Genomic DNA, 18,898 nt, shown 5'->3' with positions numbered 1-18,898 from the left:
TAGGCTTTCCATCGAAGGTTGTGATGCAGGGTGTCTGCAGTCTCTGCTAAAGTGACCCCTTGAGCCAATGTTTAATGCCTGGCGATAGTTAATCCGGCCGCTGCTATTATAGGACTTATCATGGCACTGCTGTATGTATAAAATATAGGGCAAAGGATGGTTCAGCTGGTATTGTGTACCCAAAAAGACTGAAGATATAATTAAAAACCTTTAACCAAAAGGAGTGGACGGGCCCACCACATCTGAAAACTGCTGCCTCTACCGCCACAGTTTCTCCAGTAGATATCTGGATAGGCGGGATTGGATAACAGGCGTCCAATACCATCACAGCATTAATTCCATTTCATCCACAATAATTGAACTTTTTACTGTACTTACCTTGTATGTTGTGAGGTGAATAGGACTTTATTTAGTGGAACGTGCATTTATTTAATTTTTGTTGTGTTTTTACTTACATTTTAGCATTTGTAGATCGTTTCACACCTGTTTATTTTTCTACATGTTTCCATCACACTTTTTTTTTTTTTACAGCTAAAATAATGTAGCTTGCGTTGCAATTCTTTCCAGTAAAAGAAAACAAAAATAACAAACTTGGCAGACCAATTATAAATCTGTAAGATTTGTTCTACCTTCCATGGCTCCTGTAAAAAAGCAAAACCCAACCATGACAACAGTGTCAACATTTGTTACAAAAATAATTGATCACACAAAATGTATTCCCTATACATGAGGGGGATACTAGGTATGTGTTCTTAGGTTATTAAAAATACATGGGATTTTTTTTTTGTTATGCTATTTTTTTTTTCCGGTATTGTGTACCTTCAGTGATGTGAGATTTTGTTTCAAAGTCTTACGCCCTATTCACACGACAGGGATCCTCGGCTGTGTGGCGGCAGTTCTTTGAACGGTTGTCACGCGGCCGCAGTAGGAACAATAGACCGCAAATAGTGCTATTCACACGGTAAACTGGGCCATCAAAAAATGGAACATTCCCTATCTTGGGCCGTTATCCCGGCCGCACAGCTCCCATAGAAGTCTATGGGGCCGTGTAAAGCACGGCTGTCACTCGGATGTGATCCGAGTGACAGCAGTGCATTCTGCCGCTCACTCGCTCTCTCCTCCTTCTCACAGTGCGAAGTGCATGTGAGGAGGAGGAGGAGGTGTTACTCCTTGTAGGAGCTGAAACCCTAATCCCCAGCCACCGCTGTGGCTGGGGATTCCGCTTCAGGAGAAGTCCCAGACCATATATGGACAGGGACTTCTCCTGGAGTCCTCCCCTACTCCTGATGCGGAATCACCGGTGCTGTGGTCGGTGATTCTGCTCCAGGAGAAGTCCCTGACTTAACTGTCCATATATGGACAGTTATGTCAGGGACTTCAAAAGCGGAATCCTTGGCGTTGTGGCCGGTGATTCCAATCCTGGAGAAGTCCCTGACTTCTCCTGGAGCGGTCCCCTACAGGACGGTGGGATCTATGGGGGTGGCTATGTACAAGGGGTTCTGTGTGCCACTACCTACAAGGGGTTCTGTGTGCCACTACCTACAAGGGGTTCTGTGTGCCACTACCTACAAGGGGTTCTGTGTGCCACTACCTACAAGGGGTTCTGTGTGCCACTACCTACAAGGGGTTCTGTGTGCCACTACCTTCAAGGGGTTCTGTGTGCCACTACCTACAAGGGGTTCTGTGTGCCACTACCTACAGGGGGGCTGTGTAGAATTACCTACAGGGGGGCTGTGGCAGTATCTACAGAGGGAAGTGTGTGGCAGAAAATTTACCAATGAAATTTATCCGTTTCTAAAACAGACAGGGAAAAATCTGATGGAAAATCGGCCATTAAAAACGGAAACACGGAACGGATGCAAAACGGACGCAAGAAACTGACCAAAACTGACGTTTTTATCGGCCGACACTCGGACCCTGTCTTGTGAATAGAGCCTTAGGCCCAGTTCACAGTCTTTAGGCGCTGATTTTGAATCCGCGAGAAAAAGCTTCCAAAATCGGCAGAGACTTTTTTTTAGCCGCACACGTGGGGAAAAAAGCGGCATTTCCTTTCTTACAGTGGTTACGTCTCTGACCTCCCATTTGAAATCTGTGGGAGGCCGAATAAACCTGCGGCGCTGGTTTCCGAGCGGTTTTGGCGGCGTGTTTTGCTCGCAGTCCCTGCAGTAGCTTCAATGGCTGCAGGCAAGAAGTGCTGCGAAAACCATGGCAGAAAAGCGCAGGCAAAATTCCAGATGGAATTTTAAGGCAGATTGTTTCTGCCTGCAAAAACACTGTGTGAACTAGGCCTTAGAATGTCTGTCTGGCAATTTCAACCTCTGGAAGTAACGAGTGATGCTAATATTTAATCAACCCTTTTGGACATTTATTTATTTATTTTTTGCAAACAGTCTTTCATTCAATGTGCAGAGTGATAAACGGAATACTAACTTTTTACGACCATAAGTATGTACTATAGGTGTTTTTATATAGGTATTTGAACCAGAGCTGCTGACATGTTACTGTGAAGACACGTTTGACTAGAGCTATGCTTCTAGCAACAAACTTATTACAACTTGTTTCAAAGTCCTAACCAGTTGTAGGATTTATATATTGTGCTTTCCTGGTCGGGTTTCAAAATGTCTTGGCATCTACTGCTGATAAAACGGGATGGAGTGACTGTAGTTATAGCATCAGATTATGCGCTTGACAACTTCCCAGGCTGCTGTAGTAGGATATTCCAGTCTTCTATAAGCGCAAGTATTCTTTCTTTGCACAGGGTCATATAGTTTGTCGTGGGGTCCCCTAATCGCACATTGTGCATCCTATTGGAAGTGGCATAGTGGGAATTACATTCTTATCTACACGAAGCTTGAGCAGAACTTTTCTATGCAACGGTGGCTGTACACGCAACTATATTGTATAGGATTCTTTTTCTCTTCGTTACACCATGTAGTCCTAAGTCTCGTCAATAAATGACCAACCTGCCGTGATTGTCTGTTCTTATGGTGCTTATTTGATGACCGCTGTTCTGAACTTGTTACTTGCAGTCTGGCCCGTCTACATTTTATAGGATGGGTCAATATTCATTTGAATTGGACATCTTTCACAAGAAATGCTGAACATTTACTCACGAAATGCCTACGTCCGTTCAAATTTTAATGGCTATTTGCTTGAATTTGATTTAGATAATTATTCAGTAATCTACGCAAATGCCTGAAAACACTAGAAGCCTTGAAGATTGGAAAAATAGAGTTTGATGACTTGAGTTAGTTAAGCATAACTAGTGCTTTCCTATAAGCCTCAGTTAATTATGGATCTCTCTCTATTTTTATTTTTTTAGGTGAAGCAAAAAATCTTCCTTCTTATCCGGGGCCAAACAAGATGCGAGATTGTTACTGTACTGTGAGCCTCGACCAAGAAGAAGTGTTCAGGACCAAGATAGTGGAGAAGTCTCTCTGGTAACTGTCCTGCTTACACCAAATGTATTTTTATTAATATGTTCTGTGCCAAATCAAAAGGCAACTTGTAAGCATATGATAAGAAAACAATCTGAATGATACGATTAATGATCATGCCCATATTTTTTTTTATTTTTTTTAGTGTTGTACAAACCAATAACGTGCATTTAATTTGCTTACCAATAGTAATAAGTGAATTGCAGTTTCTTGCAAAATAGTTTTGTAGAAAAGATCCAACACCTCTTCATAGTATTTGTATAAATATTAGACAAGTCCGAGTGTGTGTGTATTTTATCCGATTTCCTTTTTACAATTTCATAATGTTGAATGTTGCAACATCCCTCCAACTGGTCAGATTGCAACATACGATTTCAGTTTAGACTGTAGAAGAGCTGCGATGTCTCCTGCATTCCCCTGTTCCTTATGCTGCTATAAATCAAGTGTGTATGTAAACTAGCCACTCATGACTTCACTGTTTTGTTCCGTGTCCTTAGATCTGGCAAGAGACTAATATGTTCTCTCAGTGTATCTGTTTATGGTCCAGTAAATAATTGTCTAAACTTTTAATATGTAATTCAAGCTGTGGCAGAACACGATGCCCGCTCCTCCCTCCATCTACACTTACACACATGCCCACATATACTTACGTACTGCATATATGGCCTATACATATGCCGGCATTCGAAGTGTACGACCTGTGCGGTCGCACAGGGCACATCTGCCACCCCTGCTGAAAAGTGCCACAGGGGACCTGGCACCCAAAGCTTGTTAGCAGCACAAATGTTTATTAGTTGTTTAGTATTATTGGATTACTTTATGTATGGACCGGTTATATGGTCACTGTATTTTGCTATCATTTGAGCACTGTATGGTGGTATTTACCTAGGCCTTTTGTGACACTGCTACTTATACCGCATACTTTATATTTATTTTTTGCAGTGTATGGTGGTGGTTACACTGCACCGTGTAGTATTTAGGCAACTCTATGGAAGTGTTATTTAGCCACTGTATGGCACTGTTATTTGGCCATTATACTGTGTGGTATTGTATGGTATAGTTGTTTGTGACCATACACCATCTGAGGGGTGGGCGCTGTAACAGCAGGTACGGCACAGGACACTATCCAAATGCACGTAGACACGCACAGCAATGATTGGACAATGATAAGTGTGGTTAAAGCTAAAATCTTAAATATGTGCTCCATCAGTGCCGATGAATTTGAGCTTTTAGGCAAGTAAATGGATGTATAATAGGAATTGCATATTAATAGACCTTACTGTGCAGCTCTAGCTTAAAATAAAATCTATTAACAAGCTTCTTTTTTTTTTTTTTAATAAATTAACTCATTATTATTCCTCATGCGAGTCTTTCTACATACAAAGCTCAGTGGTGTCTTCTAAATAGAAGCTTGAATGCACTGCAGGGTCCTGAGCTAGGAGTGGGTAGGTCAGGTTACAGCGTTTACTGCCGGAATATATAAGTAGGGTTAATTCTTGCATGTAGAAACTAATAAAAAAAAAAACACAAACAAGATTACTACATCAATATCTAAGCCAAAAATTTACAGATAGAATCTCGATATGGTGCTCAACACCCAACAAACTATACAAAACGCATGGATAGTTAAATTGGGCAAAATTGTAAAGCACTCAGACTGGAGATTATAGTAGGATTTATAAAAATATATTACTTTTATTGTCAGTTATATTAAAAATGTAGAATGTAATACATTTTCTGCATTCTTAAAACATGTTCTCAATTTTCATGCAGTTTTATAGTAAAATGCAATAGCTTGTTGCTTTAGAATGGTGTTTTGTGTGGTGTATTTTGATATTTGTGTGATGAATATATATAATCTCTGATCGGGCCACCTTCAGATAAAGTGAATAACATTGATTCTTGTTACAATGGCACCTGATAGGGGGTGAGATATATTAGGCAGCAAGTGAACAGTCAGTTCTTGAAGTTGATGTGTTACACGCTGGAAAAATGGGCAAGTGTTCGGATCTGAGCGACTTTATCAATGGCCAAATTGTGATGGTTAGAGGACTGTGTCAGAGCATCTCCAAAACGGCAGGTGTTGTGCGTTGTTCCCAGTATGCAGTGGTTAGTACCTACCAAATATTGTCCAAGGAAGGACAGCTAGCGAACCAGCGACAGGGTCGTGGGCGCCCAAGGCTCCTTGATTCCTGTGGGCAGTGAAGGTTATCCTTCCACAGCACCGATTGCCTCGTAGCCACAGACCAATCAGAGTGCACGTGATGACCATTATAGGTGGTGCAAAAGGGTCATGTGAGCATCAGAACTGCTTGATGGAACAATAGAGGAAGGTGGCCTGGTCTGATGAATTATTCTGCTGGAAAACTTGTGTACTTATATTCATGTTAACGTTCGTTGGATACATACCGCCTACGGTATATAAACATGCAGACCAAGTGCACCCCTTCATGGCAACAATATTCTCTAATGGTATGTGGTATTAAAAAATAATAAATTTGGTTTCTAGTCCGTATCACAGTGGCAAGAAGCGTGCTCTATGGGAAACGGGTATGTCTTTTTGTGTGCAGTCCATCACTGCAGCACTCCACCAATCTTGGCTTTATAGCAGAGTAGCCAGAAAGAAGCCTTTCCTCCATAAAATACACATGAAAGCCTCATCACCTGCCCAATACCATCCCTACAGTGAAGCATGTTGGTGGCAGCATCATGCTGTGGGGGTGTTTTTCAGTCGCTGGGACAGGGAGACTGCTCCATTCATCCTTCCCTCAACCCTGACCAAAGTACAGAGATATTCTTCATGAAAACCTGATGCAGAGTGCTCTAGACCACAGACTAGGCCGAAGGTTCACCTTCTAACGTGACAATGACCCTAATCACACAGCCAGGACAACACGAGTGAATTAGGGATAACTTTGTGAGTGTTCTTGAGTGACCCAGCCAGAGCCCTGACTTGAACCCAATCGAACATCACTAGATAGACCTGAAAATGGCTGTCCACCGACTGTCCCCATCCAACCTGACAGCGCTTAAAGAGGCTCTGTCACCAGATTATCAAATCCCTATCTCCTATTGAATGTGATGGGCGCTGCAATGTAGATAACAGCAAAGTTGTTGTTTTTTTATTTTTTAAAAACGATAATTTTTGCCCATGTTATGAGCAATTTTATATTTATGCAAATGAGCTTTTCAATGGACAACTGGGCGTGTTTTTCTCGTATTACCAACTGGGCGTGTATTGTGTTTTTACCAACTGGGCGTTGTGAATAGAAGTGTATGGCGCTGACAAATCAGCATCATACACTTCTCAATGTTCCCACCCAGCTTCTTTCACTAAAGACACACAGCGTGACGTCACCCACAGGTCCTTCAAGCTTGTCGTCGGACAAAGAAGATACATTGGCTCGAGTGTACAAAAGGTTAATATGCTCGTCTCTAAGGAGTTTACTATGCTTACCGGACACGGTGATGCTGCTGCAAATTCAATGGTACGCCTGGAGCTGATGTGTCTTCTCTCTTCCGACGCCAAGGTTGAAGGACCTGTGGGTGATGTCACGCTGTGTCTGCAGTGAAAGAAGCTGACTGGGAATGATGACGTCACCCACAGGTCCTTCAACCTTGGCGTCGGAAGAGAGAAGACACCACAGCTCCAGGCGTACAGTTGAATTTGCAGCAGCATCACCGTGTCAGGTAAGCATAGTAAACGCCCTAGAGACGAGCATATTAACCTTTTGGACGCTCGAGCCGATGTATCTTCTTTGTCCGACGACAAGCTTGAAGGACCTGTGGGTGACGTCACGCTGTGTATCTTTAGTGAAAGAAGCTGGGTGGGAACGATGAGAAGTGTATGATGCGGATTTGTCAGCGTCATACACTTCTATTCACAATGCCCAGTTGGTAATACGAGAAAACACGCCCAGTTGTCCATTGAAAAGCTAATTTGCATAAATATAAAATTGCTCATAACTTGGACAAAAATGATCGTTTAAAAAAAACAAAAAAAACAACAACTTTGCTGTTATCTACATTGCAGCGCCGATCACATGCAATAGGAGATAGACATTTGATAATCTGGTGACAGAGCCTCTTTAAGAGAGGAATCTGTAGAGAGGAATGGCAGAAAATTCCCAAATCCAGGTGTGCAAACCTTGTGGCATCATACCCAAGAAGACGGGAGGCTATTGGGTTATTATCGCTGCCAAAGGTGCTTCAACTAAGTGCTGAGTAAAAAGTCTTAATACTTAGGTCAATGCAATATTTTAGTTTTTTCCTTTTCAATAAATTAGGAAAGATTACGAACATTCTGTTTTCACTTTGTGATTTTGGGGTATTAACCCCTTAATGACCGGGCCTGAAAAGACCTTAATGACCAGCTAATTTTTTTCTTTTTTTGCCTCTCTGCCTTTCAGCAGCCATAACTTTTTTTTATTTTTTCATTGATGTGGTTATATGACTTCTTGCTTTATGTGAGCGAAATAGTGTTTGTTTTTTTTCCCCCACAGTTTGGGGGTAAAAAAAATATTATTTTTTTTACGGTGTAAATATAGGAAAATGTGTTTCTTGGCATTGTTTTCATTTATTTTTTTATCCCGTTCACGTTTCACGCTAAATAACCCAATAGATTAATTCTTCCGGTGATTACGGTCGTATAGGTACCTAATATGTGTAGGTTTTTTTGTTTTTTAGTGTAGGGGCAATATATTTTATCCAAAATAATGCCATTTTTTTTTAATCCCATTAAGGGATAAGTTTATTTTTTACTTATGTATTCTACATAATTATTATTATTATTTTACATTGTGTCACTATTAGAAAAAAAATATATATTAGAAATGAATATAGGAAAGCGCTACCAAAAGGAGTAATAGGTGGATTTATTTTGCAAAGAAGGGCAACGCGTAAAAACGCAGAACCTGCGTTTTCATCAGGCCAATTTTTGGCCTGATGACGCAGGTTCCCTCTTGGAAACGCGTTGCCCTTCTTTGCAAAATAAATCCACTTATTACTCCTTTGTGTAGCGCTTTCCTATATCCATTTTTAATATTTTTTTCTAAAAAATATATACCATTTTTAAATGGCTTTTTTCGTGGCACAATACAATTGATACCGGCTTCTGGATATTGAAAGCTGCAACCTATTTTACTACTGCCTATATCCCTAAGGCCCCGTGCACACGACCGTAAAAACTCCCGTTATTACGGGTCGTAATTACGACCCGTAATAACGGGCTCATAGACTTCTATTGGCCACGGGTACCTTCCCGTTTTCTTACGGGAAGGTGCCCGTGCCGTTGAAAAAGATAGAACATGTCCTATTCCAGGCCGTAATAACGGCACGGACAGCCCATAGAAGTCTATGGAGCTCCCGTAATGACGGGTGACTACGTGTGTGCACCCGTAATTACTGGAGCGTTGCTAGGCGACGTCCGTAAATAGTCCCTGTCCAGGGTGCTGAAAGAGTTAACTGATCGGCAGTAACTCTTTCAGCACCCTGGACAGTGAATTCCGATCAGAATATAGAGCAACCTATATAAAAAAAAAAAAGACGTTCATACTTACCGAGAACTTCCTGCTTCCTCCAGTCCGGTCTCCCGGCCGTTGCCTTGGTGACGCGTCCCTCTCGACATCCGGCCCGACACCCCTGGATGACGCTGCAGCCAATCACAGGCCAATCACATGCTGCAGCGGTCACATGGACTGCCGCGTCATCCAGGGATGTCGGGCTGGATGTCAAGAGAGGGACGCGTCCCCAAGACAACGGCCGGGTAAGTATGAATTTCTTTTACTTTTACCTCGGAAAGAGCTGCCCCTTCTCTCTATCCTGCACTGATAGAGAGAAGGGGCTGCCGATTAATGCAGTGCAATTTTGCATCAAAAACGTGCCCGTAAATACGGGTGGAATACTGGTGACACCGGAACCGTATTTACGGGCACGGGTCCGTAAATACTGGTGCAAAACGGGTCGAATACGTGTGACACCGGACCCGTATTTACGGGTGGGAAAAAATACGGTCGTGTGCATGAGGCCTACGTTGTACCTGCCAGTACAAACCTCTCTAGGTGAGTACTATAACTTACCACCACTACTAATTAACCCACCTATCAGGTTTATCTTGCACCATGTGGCGCTGTGTAAATGTTATTTTTTTTCTTCCCAGACATCTCTATGACACAGGCTGCTGATCGGGCAGCACATAGTGTGCCTTTCCAGGTCCCCAGGGCTGGCTGCAGAGGGGTTGTGACCCTAGCTGTATTCAGGAGGCTCCTCTAAGATCAGGAGCTGTTAGGTACAGCTCCTGCTTAGAGGATGAGTGCTCACACGAGCGCTCATCAGCCTCAAATACAGCGACGCCAAAAGACATCGTCGTAGGCTGGGGACCTGCACCGCCTGCCGTCAAAAGACGGTGGGCGGTCATTAAGGAGTTAAGTGCAGAATGATGGGGAATACATGAATTTTGTTTGTTTTTAGCACAAGGCCTCAACATAAACCAATGTGAAAAAATTGAAGGGTCTGAAGATTTTCCAAATGCATTGTATATGTATGTATCTATTTACTAGTCCTTCACAATGAATTAGAATATCATTGAAAAGTTAATTTATTTCAGTAATTCAATTAAAAAAATGTGAAACTCCTGTATTATATAGATTCGTTAAACACAAGGTGATCTATTTCCACCATTTTTTTCTTTTAATGTTGTTGATTATGGCTAACAGTTGATGAAAAACCCAAAATTTAGTCTCAGAAAATTCGAATATTCTAAATTGGGCTTCAATTTCAAAAATGATTTTTAACCCCTTCCCCCTGCTTGCATTCTGGGCCCTAATGACCAAGCCATTTTTTAGGTTTTCCATCGTCACATTCGAAGAGCTCTAATTTTTTATTTTTGCGTTGACATAGCTGTATAAGGGCTTGTTTTTTGCGGGACGACTTGTAGTTTTTATTGGTACCATTTTGGAGGGGATGCGACTTTTTGATCACTTTTTTTTATTTTAAGTCAGGATTCACAGAAAACAGTAATTTTTCCATTGGTCTTTATTTTATTTTTTTACGGCGTTCACCGTGCGGGTTAAATAATGTAATGGCTTTATAGTCGGGGTCGTTACAGACGCGGCGATACTAAATATGTGTAACTTTTTTTCCTTTATTTTGGTTTTTCTAATAGTAAAGCATTTTGTAAGGGGAAAAAGTGGGTTTTTCATTTTTTTTTTCACTTTCTTTTATTAACTTTATTCAACTTTTTTTTTTTTACTTGTCCTACTAGGGGACTTTAATATGACTTTAAAAACGGACAGGCATCTGCTAGGACATGCCTCTGGCATGACCTAGCAGGCATTCACTACAGGCAGACTTGGGGGCCTTTATTAGGCCCCCGGCTGCCATAGAAGACATAGACACTCTGCGATCTGATCGCCGGGTGTCAGTGGGATGAGAGGGAGCTCCCTCCCTCTCTCCAAAACCATTCCGATACGGCACACGCTATTTAGCGCTGCATCTGAGGGGTTAAACGGTTGAGATCGATACTAATATCGATCTCACACGTTCGAGTAGGGATGTCCCCAGCCCTCAGCTACCTCTGAGAGCAGGGAGATTTAACAGCTCCCTGCTCTGTTTATTTATCCTGATGCAGCGCCGTGAAACGGCTATTGCATCAGAATAAAGCCCACTAATGACCGCCGTGAAAAGGCTAATCGGTGGTCATTAAGGTGGTTAATACTGAAATGTTGGCCTACTGTAAAGTATGTACTGTATATACACTCAATACTTGCATGAATTACTGCATCAATGCGGCGTGGCATGGAGGCGATCAGCCTGTGGCACTGCTGATGTGTTATGGAAGCCCAGGTTGCTTTGATAGCGGCCTTCAGCTCGTCTGCATTGTTGGGTCTGGTGTCTCATCTTCCTCTTGACAATACCCCATAGATTCTCTATGGGGTTTAGGTCAGACAAGTTTGCTGGCCAATCAAGCGCAGTGATACTGTGGTTATTAAACCAGGTATTGGCACTTTTGGCAGTGTGGGCAGGTGCCAAGTCCTGCTGGAAAATGAAATCCTCATCTCCTTAAAGCTTGGCAGCAGAGGGAAGCATGAAGTGCTCGAAAATTTCCTGGTAGACGGCTGCGCTCTGACTCTGGACTTTATATAACACAGTGGTGGTCCAAAGTCCTGTTTTCAGATGAAAGTAAATTTTGTATTTCATTTGGAAATCGAGGTCCCAGAGTCTGGAGGAAGAGTGGAGAGACATCCATCCAAGTTGCTTGCGGTCCAGTGTGACGTTTCCACAGTCAGTGATGGTTTGGGGAGCCATGTCATCTGCTGGTGTTGGTCCACGGTGTTATATCAAGCCCAGTCAACGCAGCAGTCTAGCAGGAAATTTTCGAGCACTTCATGCTTCCCTCTGCTGATAAGCTTTATGGAGATGCTGATTTCATTTTCCAGCAGGAATATATGTATGTATATATGTGTGTGTGTGTGTGTGTGTGTGTGTGTATATATATATATATATATATATATATATATATATATATATATAATGGGTTGTTATTGGGTGACAATTTTACAGATGGGTACAAATATTTTAGAAGGAAATGTTTATTAATATAAACTCTCATACAATATTCATATAGTAGGTAGGTCCTATTTTAGGTGTAAGGAAAATATTTTGGTGTAATAAACTGTATTATGACTTACAAACTCCATTCCAAATAGAAGAACCATGTGAAGCCCCCACCCTTCATGACTTTGCAATAAATAGTCACAGAAGAAATGTTCAATTACTGAGCTGTAATTGGAATGGCAATTTCTCTCCTATGTGGTGTAATTGAGAACCATAAGAGCCTCATGTGCTTTAGCAAACCGAATAATACCCCGAATGATACTAGTGGTCCTAGTGACTAATTAAAACTAAACCAGAACAAGAAACAAGTCACGACCAGGTGTTTGAAAAAATACAAATAATCTTTATTAAAGTCAATTAGACACATGGAGACAACATATAACACTTAGACATAATAAAATGCCATGGATCCTCGAACACAAATGGAATCCGAACGTAAAAGCAGAGTAACCCCCCAGATGTAAAAATGGTCTGACACAACCTATATATGGCTAAAGTGCATAAGTACATATTAATGAGCAGGTACTAGGCATGGTACGCTTTGCACAGATGAACACATAAGTATAGAGAATATATATAAGGTACAATCTAAGTAAAAACGACATGTAAAGTAGTATACCTACACCTGCGTATAAGAAGATAAATAGGAGATCAAGACCAGGAGGGGGACCTCTGCTTAACCCAACGCGCGTTTCGCTGGTGCTTCGTCAGGGGTAGATCAACATAGAACAGATTACATCTACATCTAAATTCCTTAGCTCAACAGTCCTTTTCTTGGGTCCTGTCACAATGGCCGATTTTTAAATAGCTAGCAAAAATATATTTTTATAGCCTCATCTGAATTTCACAGATTTCCTAACGAATCCAATAAGCCATATTGTTACATTAGCCTCAGCTGGCAATAGGCAATTATTGCCGAACAGATATTTTTTGAATAGGTCAACCGGTGATCCGAGTATCATATAAGGTAGTAAGGAAAGGCAAAATAAATAAATTTTTATATATATATATATATATATATATATCAGTGGCGTGAGGCAATCGAGTTCACAGCAGTAAGACAGTTACACAGCAAATATAGTCCAAACAGTGCTTGCCTAGGCTTTATTTTTATAGTAAAAAATGTTGAAAAAAGACCGGTCCATCAAGTCCAACCTATAATCCTACCGTGTTAATCCAGAGCAAGGCAAAACCCCCATGAGGATACCATTTGTGTCATTAGCGGAAAAATTCCTCCCGGACTCCAAATATGGAAATCTGAATAAATCCCTGGATCAACGTCCCATCTCCAGAATCTAGTACTCATAACCTGTAATGTTTTTTATATTTTTTCAAGAAAGGCATCAATGCCCTTTTTGAACTTTTTCAAAGAATCAACCATCACAACATCCTGTGGCAGTGCTCCATAATCTCACTGATCTCACAGTAAAGAATCCCCATTTGTGGTGGTGGGGAAACGTTCTTACCTCTAGACGTAGAGGATGCCCCATTGTCCTTGTTACAGACCTAGGTGTAAAAAGATCATTAGAAAGATCTCTATACTGTCCAGTTATATATTTGTGCATTGTAGTTAGATCGCCCCTAAACAGTCTTTTTTTTTTTTTTTTTTTCTAATCTGAATAGCCCTAAGTTTGATAGCCTTTCTTGGAACTGCAATCTTCCCATTCCCTTAATTTCCTTGGTTGCCCTCCTTTGCACCTGTTCTAGTTCAGCCATGTCCTTTTTATACACAGGTGCCCAAAATTGTACACCATATTCCATATGTGGTCTGACTAGTGATTTGTATAGAGGCAAAACTATGTTCTTGTCACGAGCATATATGCCTCTTTTGATGCATCCCAAGGTTTTTTTTTTGCCTTGGCAGCAGTTGCCTGGCACTGTTTGCTAAAGGTAAATATACTGTCCACCAATATCCCCAAATCTTTTTCAGTAGTAGTTTTACCCAGTGTTTTACCATTTAATGCATAATTTTAAAATCTGTTTCCTCGGCAAAGTGCATAACCCTACGTTTATCCACATTAAACTTAATTTGCCATTTCTCTGCCCAAACCTCCAGCTTCCCAAAATCCCTCTGTAATATTGCCTTATTCTCCACTGTGTTGATTACTTTACAGAGCTTAGTATCATCTGAAAAGACTGAAATTATACTTTGTAAACCCTCTACAGGGTCATTAATAATCTTATTAAAAAGAGGGCCCAATTCTGACCCCTATGGAACCCCACTGGTAACTGCAACCTATTCTGATGTAACATTAAAGAGGCTCTGTCACCAGATTCTCAAATCCCCATCTCCTATTGCATGTGATCGGCGCTGCAATGTAGAGAACAGTAATTTTTTTTTTTTTTTTAAACGTTAATTTTTGGCCAAGTTATGAGCTATTTTATATATATATATATATATATATATATATATATATATATATATATATGCAAATGAGCTTTGAAATGGACAACTGGGCGTGTTTTTTTTTTTTTTGTATGTCCAACTGGGCGTGTATTGTGTTTTTAACTGGGCGTGTTTACTTGTTTTACTAACTGGACGTTGTGAATAGAAGTGTATGATGCTGACGAATCAGTGACCAATCAGCATCATGCACTCCTCTCCATTCATTTACACAGCACATAGTGTTCTTACTAGAACGATGTGCAGCCACATACACAAGTGTCCTGGAGATAATGAATACACATGACCTCCAGCCTGGACGTCATGTGTATTCAGAATCCTGACACTTCTGAATCTTTTTTGTGAGATTCCAGCAAGCCACGCGTAATCTCACGAGATTACAAGGTAAACGAGATTTCGTTTCCCATGCTGAAAATCTCACAGAAAGGATTCAGAAGTGTCAGGATTCTGAATACACATGACGTCCAGGCTGGAGTTCATGTGTATTCATTATCAGGACACTTGTGTATGTGGTTGCACATCGTTCTAGTAAGAACGTGATGCTGCTGTGTAAATGAATGGAGAGGAGTTCATGATGCTGACTGGTCACTGATTCACGCCCAGTTAAAAACACAATACACGCCCAGTTAAAAACACAATACACGCCCAGTTAAAAACACAATACACGCCCAGTTAGAAATACAATACACGCCCAGTTAGAAATACAATACACGCCCAGTTAGAAATACAATACACGCCCAGTTAGAAATACAATACACGCCCAGTTAGAAATACAATACACGCCCAGTTAGAAATACAATACACGCCCAGTTAAAAACACAATACACGCCCAGTTAAAAACACAATACACGCCCAGTTAAAAACACAATACACGCCCAGTTAAAAACACAATACACGCCCAGTTAAAAACACAATACACGCCCAGTTAAAAACACAATACACGCCCAGTTAAAAACACAATACACGCCCAGTTAAAAACACAATACACGCCCAGTTAAAAACACAATACACGCCCAGTTAAAAACACAATACACGCCCAGTTAAAAACACAATACACGCCCAGTTAAAAACACAATACACGCCCGGTTAGAAATACAATACACGCCCGGTTAGAAACACAATACACGCCCGGTTAGAAACACAATACACGCCCGGTTAGAAACACAATACACGCCCGGTTAGAAACACAATACACGCCCGGTTAGAAACACAATACACGCCCGGTTAGAAACACAATACACGCCCGGTTAGAAACACAATACACGCCCGGTTAGAAACACAATACACGCCCGGTTAGAAACACAATACACGCCCGGTTAAAAACACAATACACGCCCGGTTAAAAACACAATACACGCCCGGTTAAAAACACAATACACGCCCAGTTAAAAACACAATACACGCCCAGTTAAAAACACAATACACGCCCAGTTAAAAACACAATACACGCCCAGTTAAAAACACAATACACGCCCAGTTAAAAACACAATACACGCCCAGTTAAAAACACAATACACGCCCAGTTAAAAACACAATACACGCCCAGTTAAAAACACAATACACGCCCAGTTAAAAACACAATACACGCCCAGTTGGACATACGAAGAAAAACATGCCCAGTTGTCCATTTCAAAGCTCATTTGCATATATATATAATCATCTCGTCTGACATCAATCTTTGCTGTCTCTTTTACATAACTTATTTTTTTCTTTGATTACTTAAAGGGGTTGTCCCAAGTTGACTCAAATTTTTTTTTTTATACATTCTAAGCAGGAAATGAATTTTAAAACATTTGGTGTTAAAAAAAAAATTAAAATTCATTTCCTAAGTGCCTTTTTTTTACACTTGATAACTCAGCAAGTGCTGGTTATCTTTTCTAAAAAGGGGCGTGAGCGGCTCGATGTCAATCAAGCCGCTCCGCTCTGCAGTGTGCGCGCTCCCGATGTTGCTAGATACTGTAGTTCTAGCAACATCGGGAGAATGTTCGTCTCAAGCGGGCATGGTAAGCCCGATTGAGACGAGCTTACCGTGAATGTCATGAACCCTACACTACACTACATTCACCCCGTTTCGGCAAGCCACTTTTCCCTCCCCCACCCTGTCACTACATTTTTGTACCCGCCGCATCGGTGCTGCATCAGCACCCGGCGAACAACTAAAAATATATAAAATAAAATAATAATCACCTAAGACGTTCTAACGGCGCTCTGAACGGCCCCGTCACTTGCCATCTTCCTTCTTCTTCGCGCCGCTCGCATTCATAGTAACAATGCGTTGTGGCGCAGATGACGTAATCATATCAGGCCCACGTGATTACTTCATCTGCGCCCACCGCTCTGTTATTGTGAATGGGAGAAGAAAAGTGACGGGACCGTTCAGCTCTTCGTGGGAACGTCTTAGGTGAGTTTATTTTTGTATGTATGTATATGTTTTCTTGTATGTATGTTGTCATGTTTGTATGTGTGTATGTGTATATGTTCATGTATGTTTGCATGTATGTATGTTTGCAAGTATGTATGTTTGCAAGTATGTATGTTTGCATGTATGTATGTTTGCATGTATGTATGCTTGTATGTATGTTTGCTTGTATGTTTGCTTGTATGTATGTTTGCTTGTATGTATGTTTGCATATTTGTATGTGTATATGTGCATGTATGTGTATATGTGCATGTATTTTTGCTTGTATGTATGTATGTATGTATGTTTGCTTGTATGTATGTATGTATGTATGCTTGCTTGTATGTATGTATGTATGTTTGCATGTATGTATGTTTGCTTGTATGTATGTTTGCTTGTATGTATGTTTGCTTGTAGGTATGTTTGCTTGTAGGTATGTATGTTTGCTTGTATGTATGTATGTATGTATATGTTAGCATGTATGTATGTTTGCATATATGTATGTTTGCTTGTATGTATGTTTGCATGTATGTATGTTTGCATATACGTATGTTTGCATATACGTATGTTTGCTTGTATGTATGTATGTTTGTATGTGTATATGTGCATGTATGTGTATATGTGCATGTATGTTTGCTTGTATGTATGTTTGCTTGTATGTATGTATGTATGCTTGCATGTATGTATGTATGTTTGCTTGTATGTATGTTTGCTTGTATGTATGTATGTTGTCATGTTTGTATGTGTGTATGTTTTCATGTATGTGTTTTCATGTAGGTATGTTTGCATGTATGTATGTTTGTATGTATGTTTTCATGTATGTATGTTGTCATGTTTGTATGTGTATACGTGCATGTATGTTTGCATGTTTGCATGTATGTATGTATGTATGTTTGTATATATGTCTGTATGGCCATGTATGATACTGTCTGCTGGCGCCCTGTATCTAAGCCAACTTTGCCGCAGGCTTCTATACATGGTATAACAGTCAGTATCACACATGAAAGTGAAAGTAAGCCTACGACATGTTTTATTTCATTTTTTTTTTTTATATTTTTGATTTTTTACAGGTTTGGTGTTTGGACTACGTCGGTTTCGAGGACTACTTAGATGACGCTTTTTTTTTCATCAATAAAATGGTTAATGAGGGTTGTGTTGGGGGTGCTTTATTTCAATAAAATATTTTATCTATATCTTTGTCTTTTCTTTTCAAGTTTTATTACTATCACTTTAGTAATGGCCGCTGTCTGAGTGACAACATCCATTACTAAGGGGAGGCTTAGTGTTAGCCGGTACAGAGGCTAACACTAAACACCATTATTACCCCGGTACCCACCACCACCAGGGGTGCCGGGTAGAGCTGGGTACGATCCAGTACCCGACCATCTGTTGTGATGGTCGGGTACTGGGGCGGCCGTAGGCTGGTATTATGAGGCTGGGAAGGGCCAAAAACAGTGGACCTTCCCACCCTTGTAATGCTAGGCTGCTGCTGCTGTGTTGTATCTGGCTGGTTATAAAAATGGGGGGGACCCCACGTCATTTTTTTTTTATTATTTATTTATTATTTTTATTAAAAAGACATGGGGTTCCACCCAATTTATCATAACCAGCCACAAACAACACAGTGTTATTAGCCTGGGAATGTACTAAACCAGTGGCCCCTCCCACCCGTGTAATGCCAGGCTGCTGCGGCCTTGTATATGGCTGGTTATTAAAAATGTGGGGGACCCAACGTCTATTGTTAAATTTTACAAAAAAACGACGTGGGGGTCCCCCCCATTTTTATAACCAGCCCGATACAACACAGCAGCAGCAGCCTAGCATTACAAGGGTGGGAAGGTCCACTGATTTTGGCCCTTCCCAGCCTCATAATACCAGCCTACGGCCGCCCCAGTACCCGACCATCACAACAGATGGTCGGGTACTGGATCGTACCAAGCTCTTCCCGGCACCCCTGGTGGTGGTGGGTACCGGGGTAATAATGGATGGTTAGTGCTAGCCTCTGCACCGGCTAACACTAAGTGCCGCCTTAATAATGGATGCTGC

General features: G+C 41.1%; 1 protein-coding gene across 1 annotated transcript in view; it reads left to right on the top strand.

Moving 5' to 3' along the window:
- The window catches only part of RASA3 (RAS p21 protein activator 3), a 214,536-nt gene that overhangs the window by 78,326 nt on the left and 117,312 nt on the right, over window positions 1-18,898 (top strand). Inside the window, exon 2 of the mRNA XM_075852643.1 lies at window positions 3,323-3,440. Coding sequence (XP_075708758.1) covers window positions 3,323-3,440 — 118 coding nt within the window. The remainder of the gene's footprint in view (window positions 1-3,322; window positions 3,441-18,898) is intronic.

This window comes from Rhinoderma darwinii, chromosome 2, assembly GCF_050947455.1.
Source record: "Rhinoderma darwinii isolate aRhiDar2 chromosome 2, aRhiDar2.hap1, whole genome shotgun sequence".
In the NCBI taxonomy this organism is placed as follows: Eukaryota; Metazoa; Chordata; class Amphibia; order Anura; family Rhinodermatidae; genus Rhinoderma; species Rhinoderma darwinii.
Note: the sequence above shows the minus strand (reverse complement) of the source record. Positions and strands in the feature narration are given on the sequence as shown.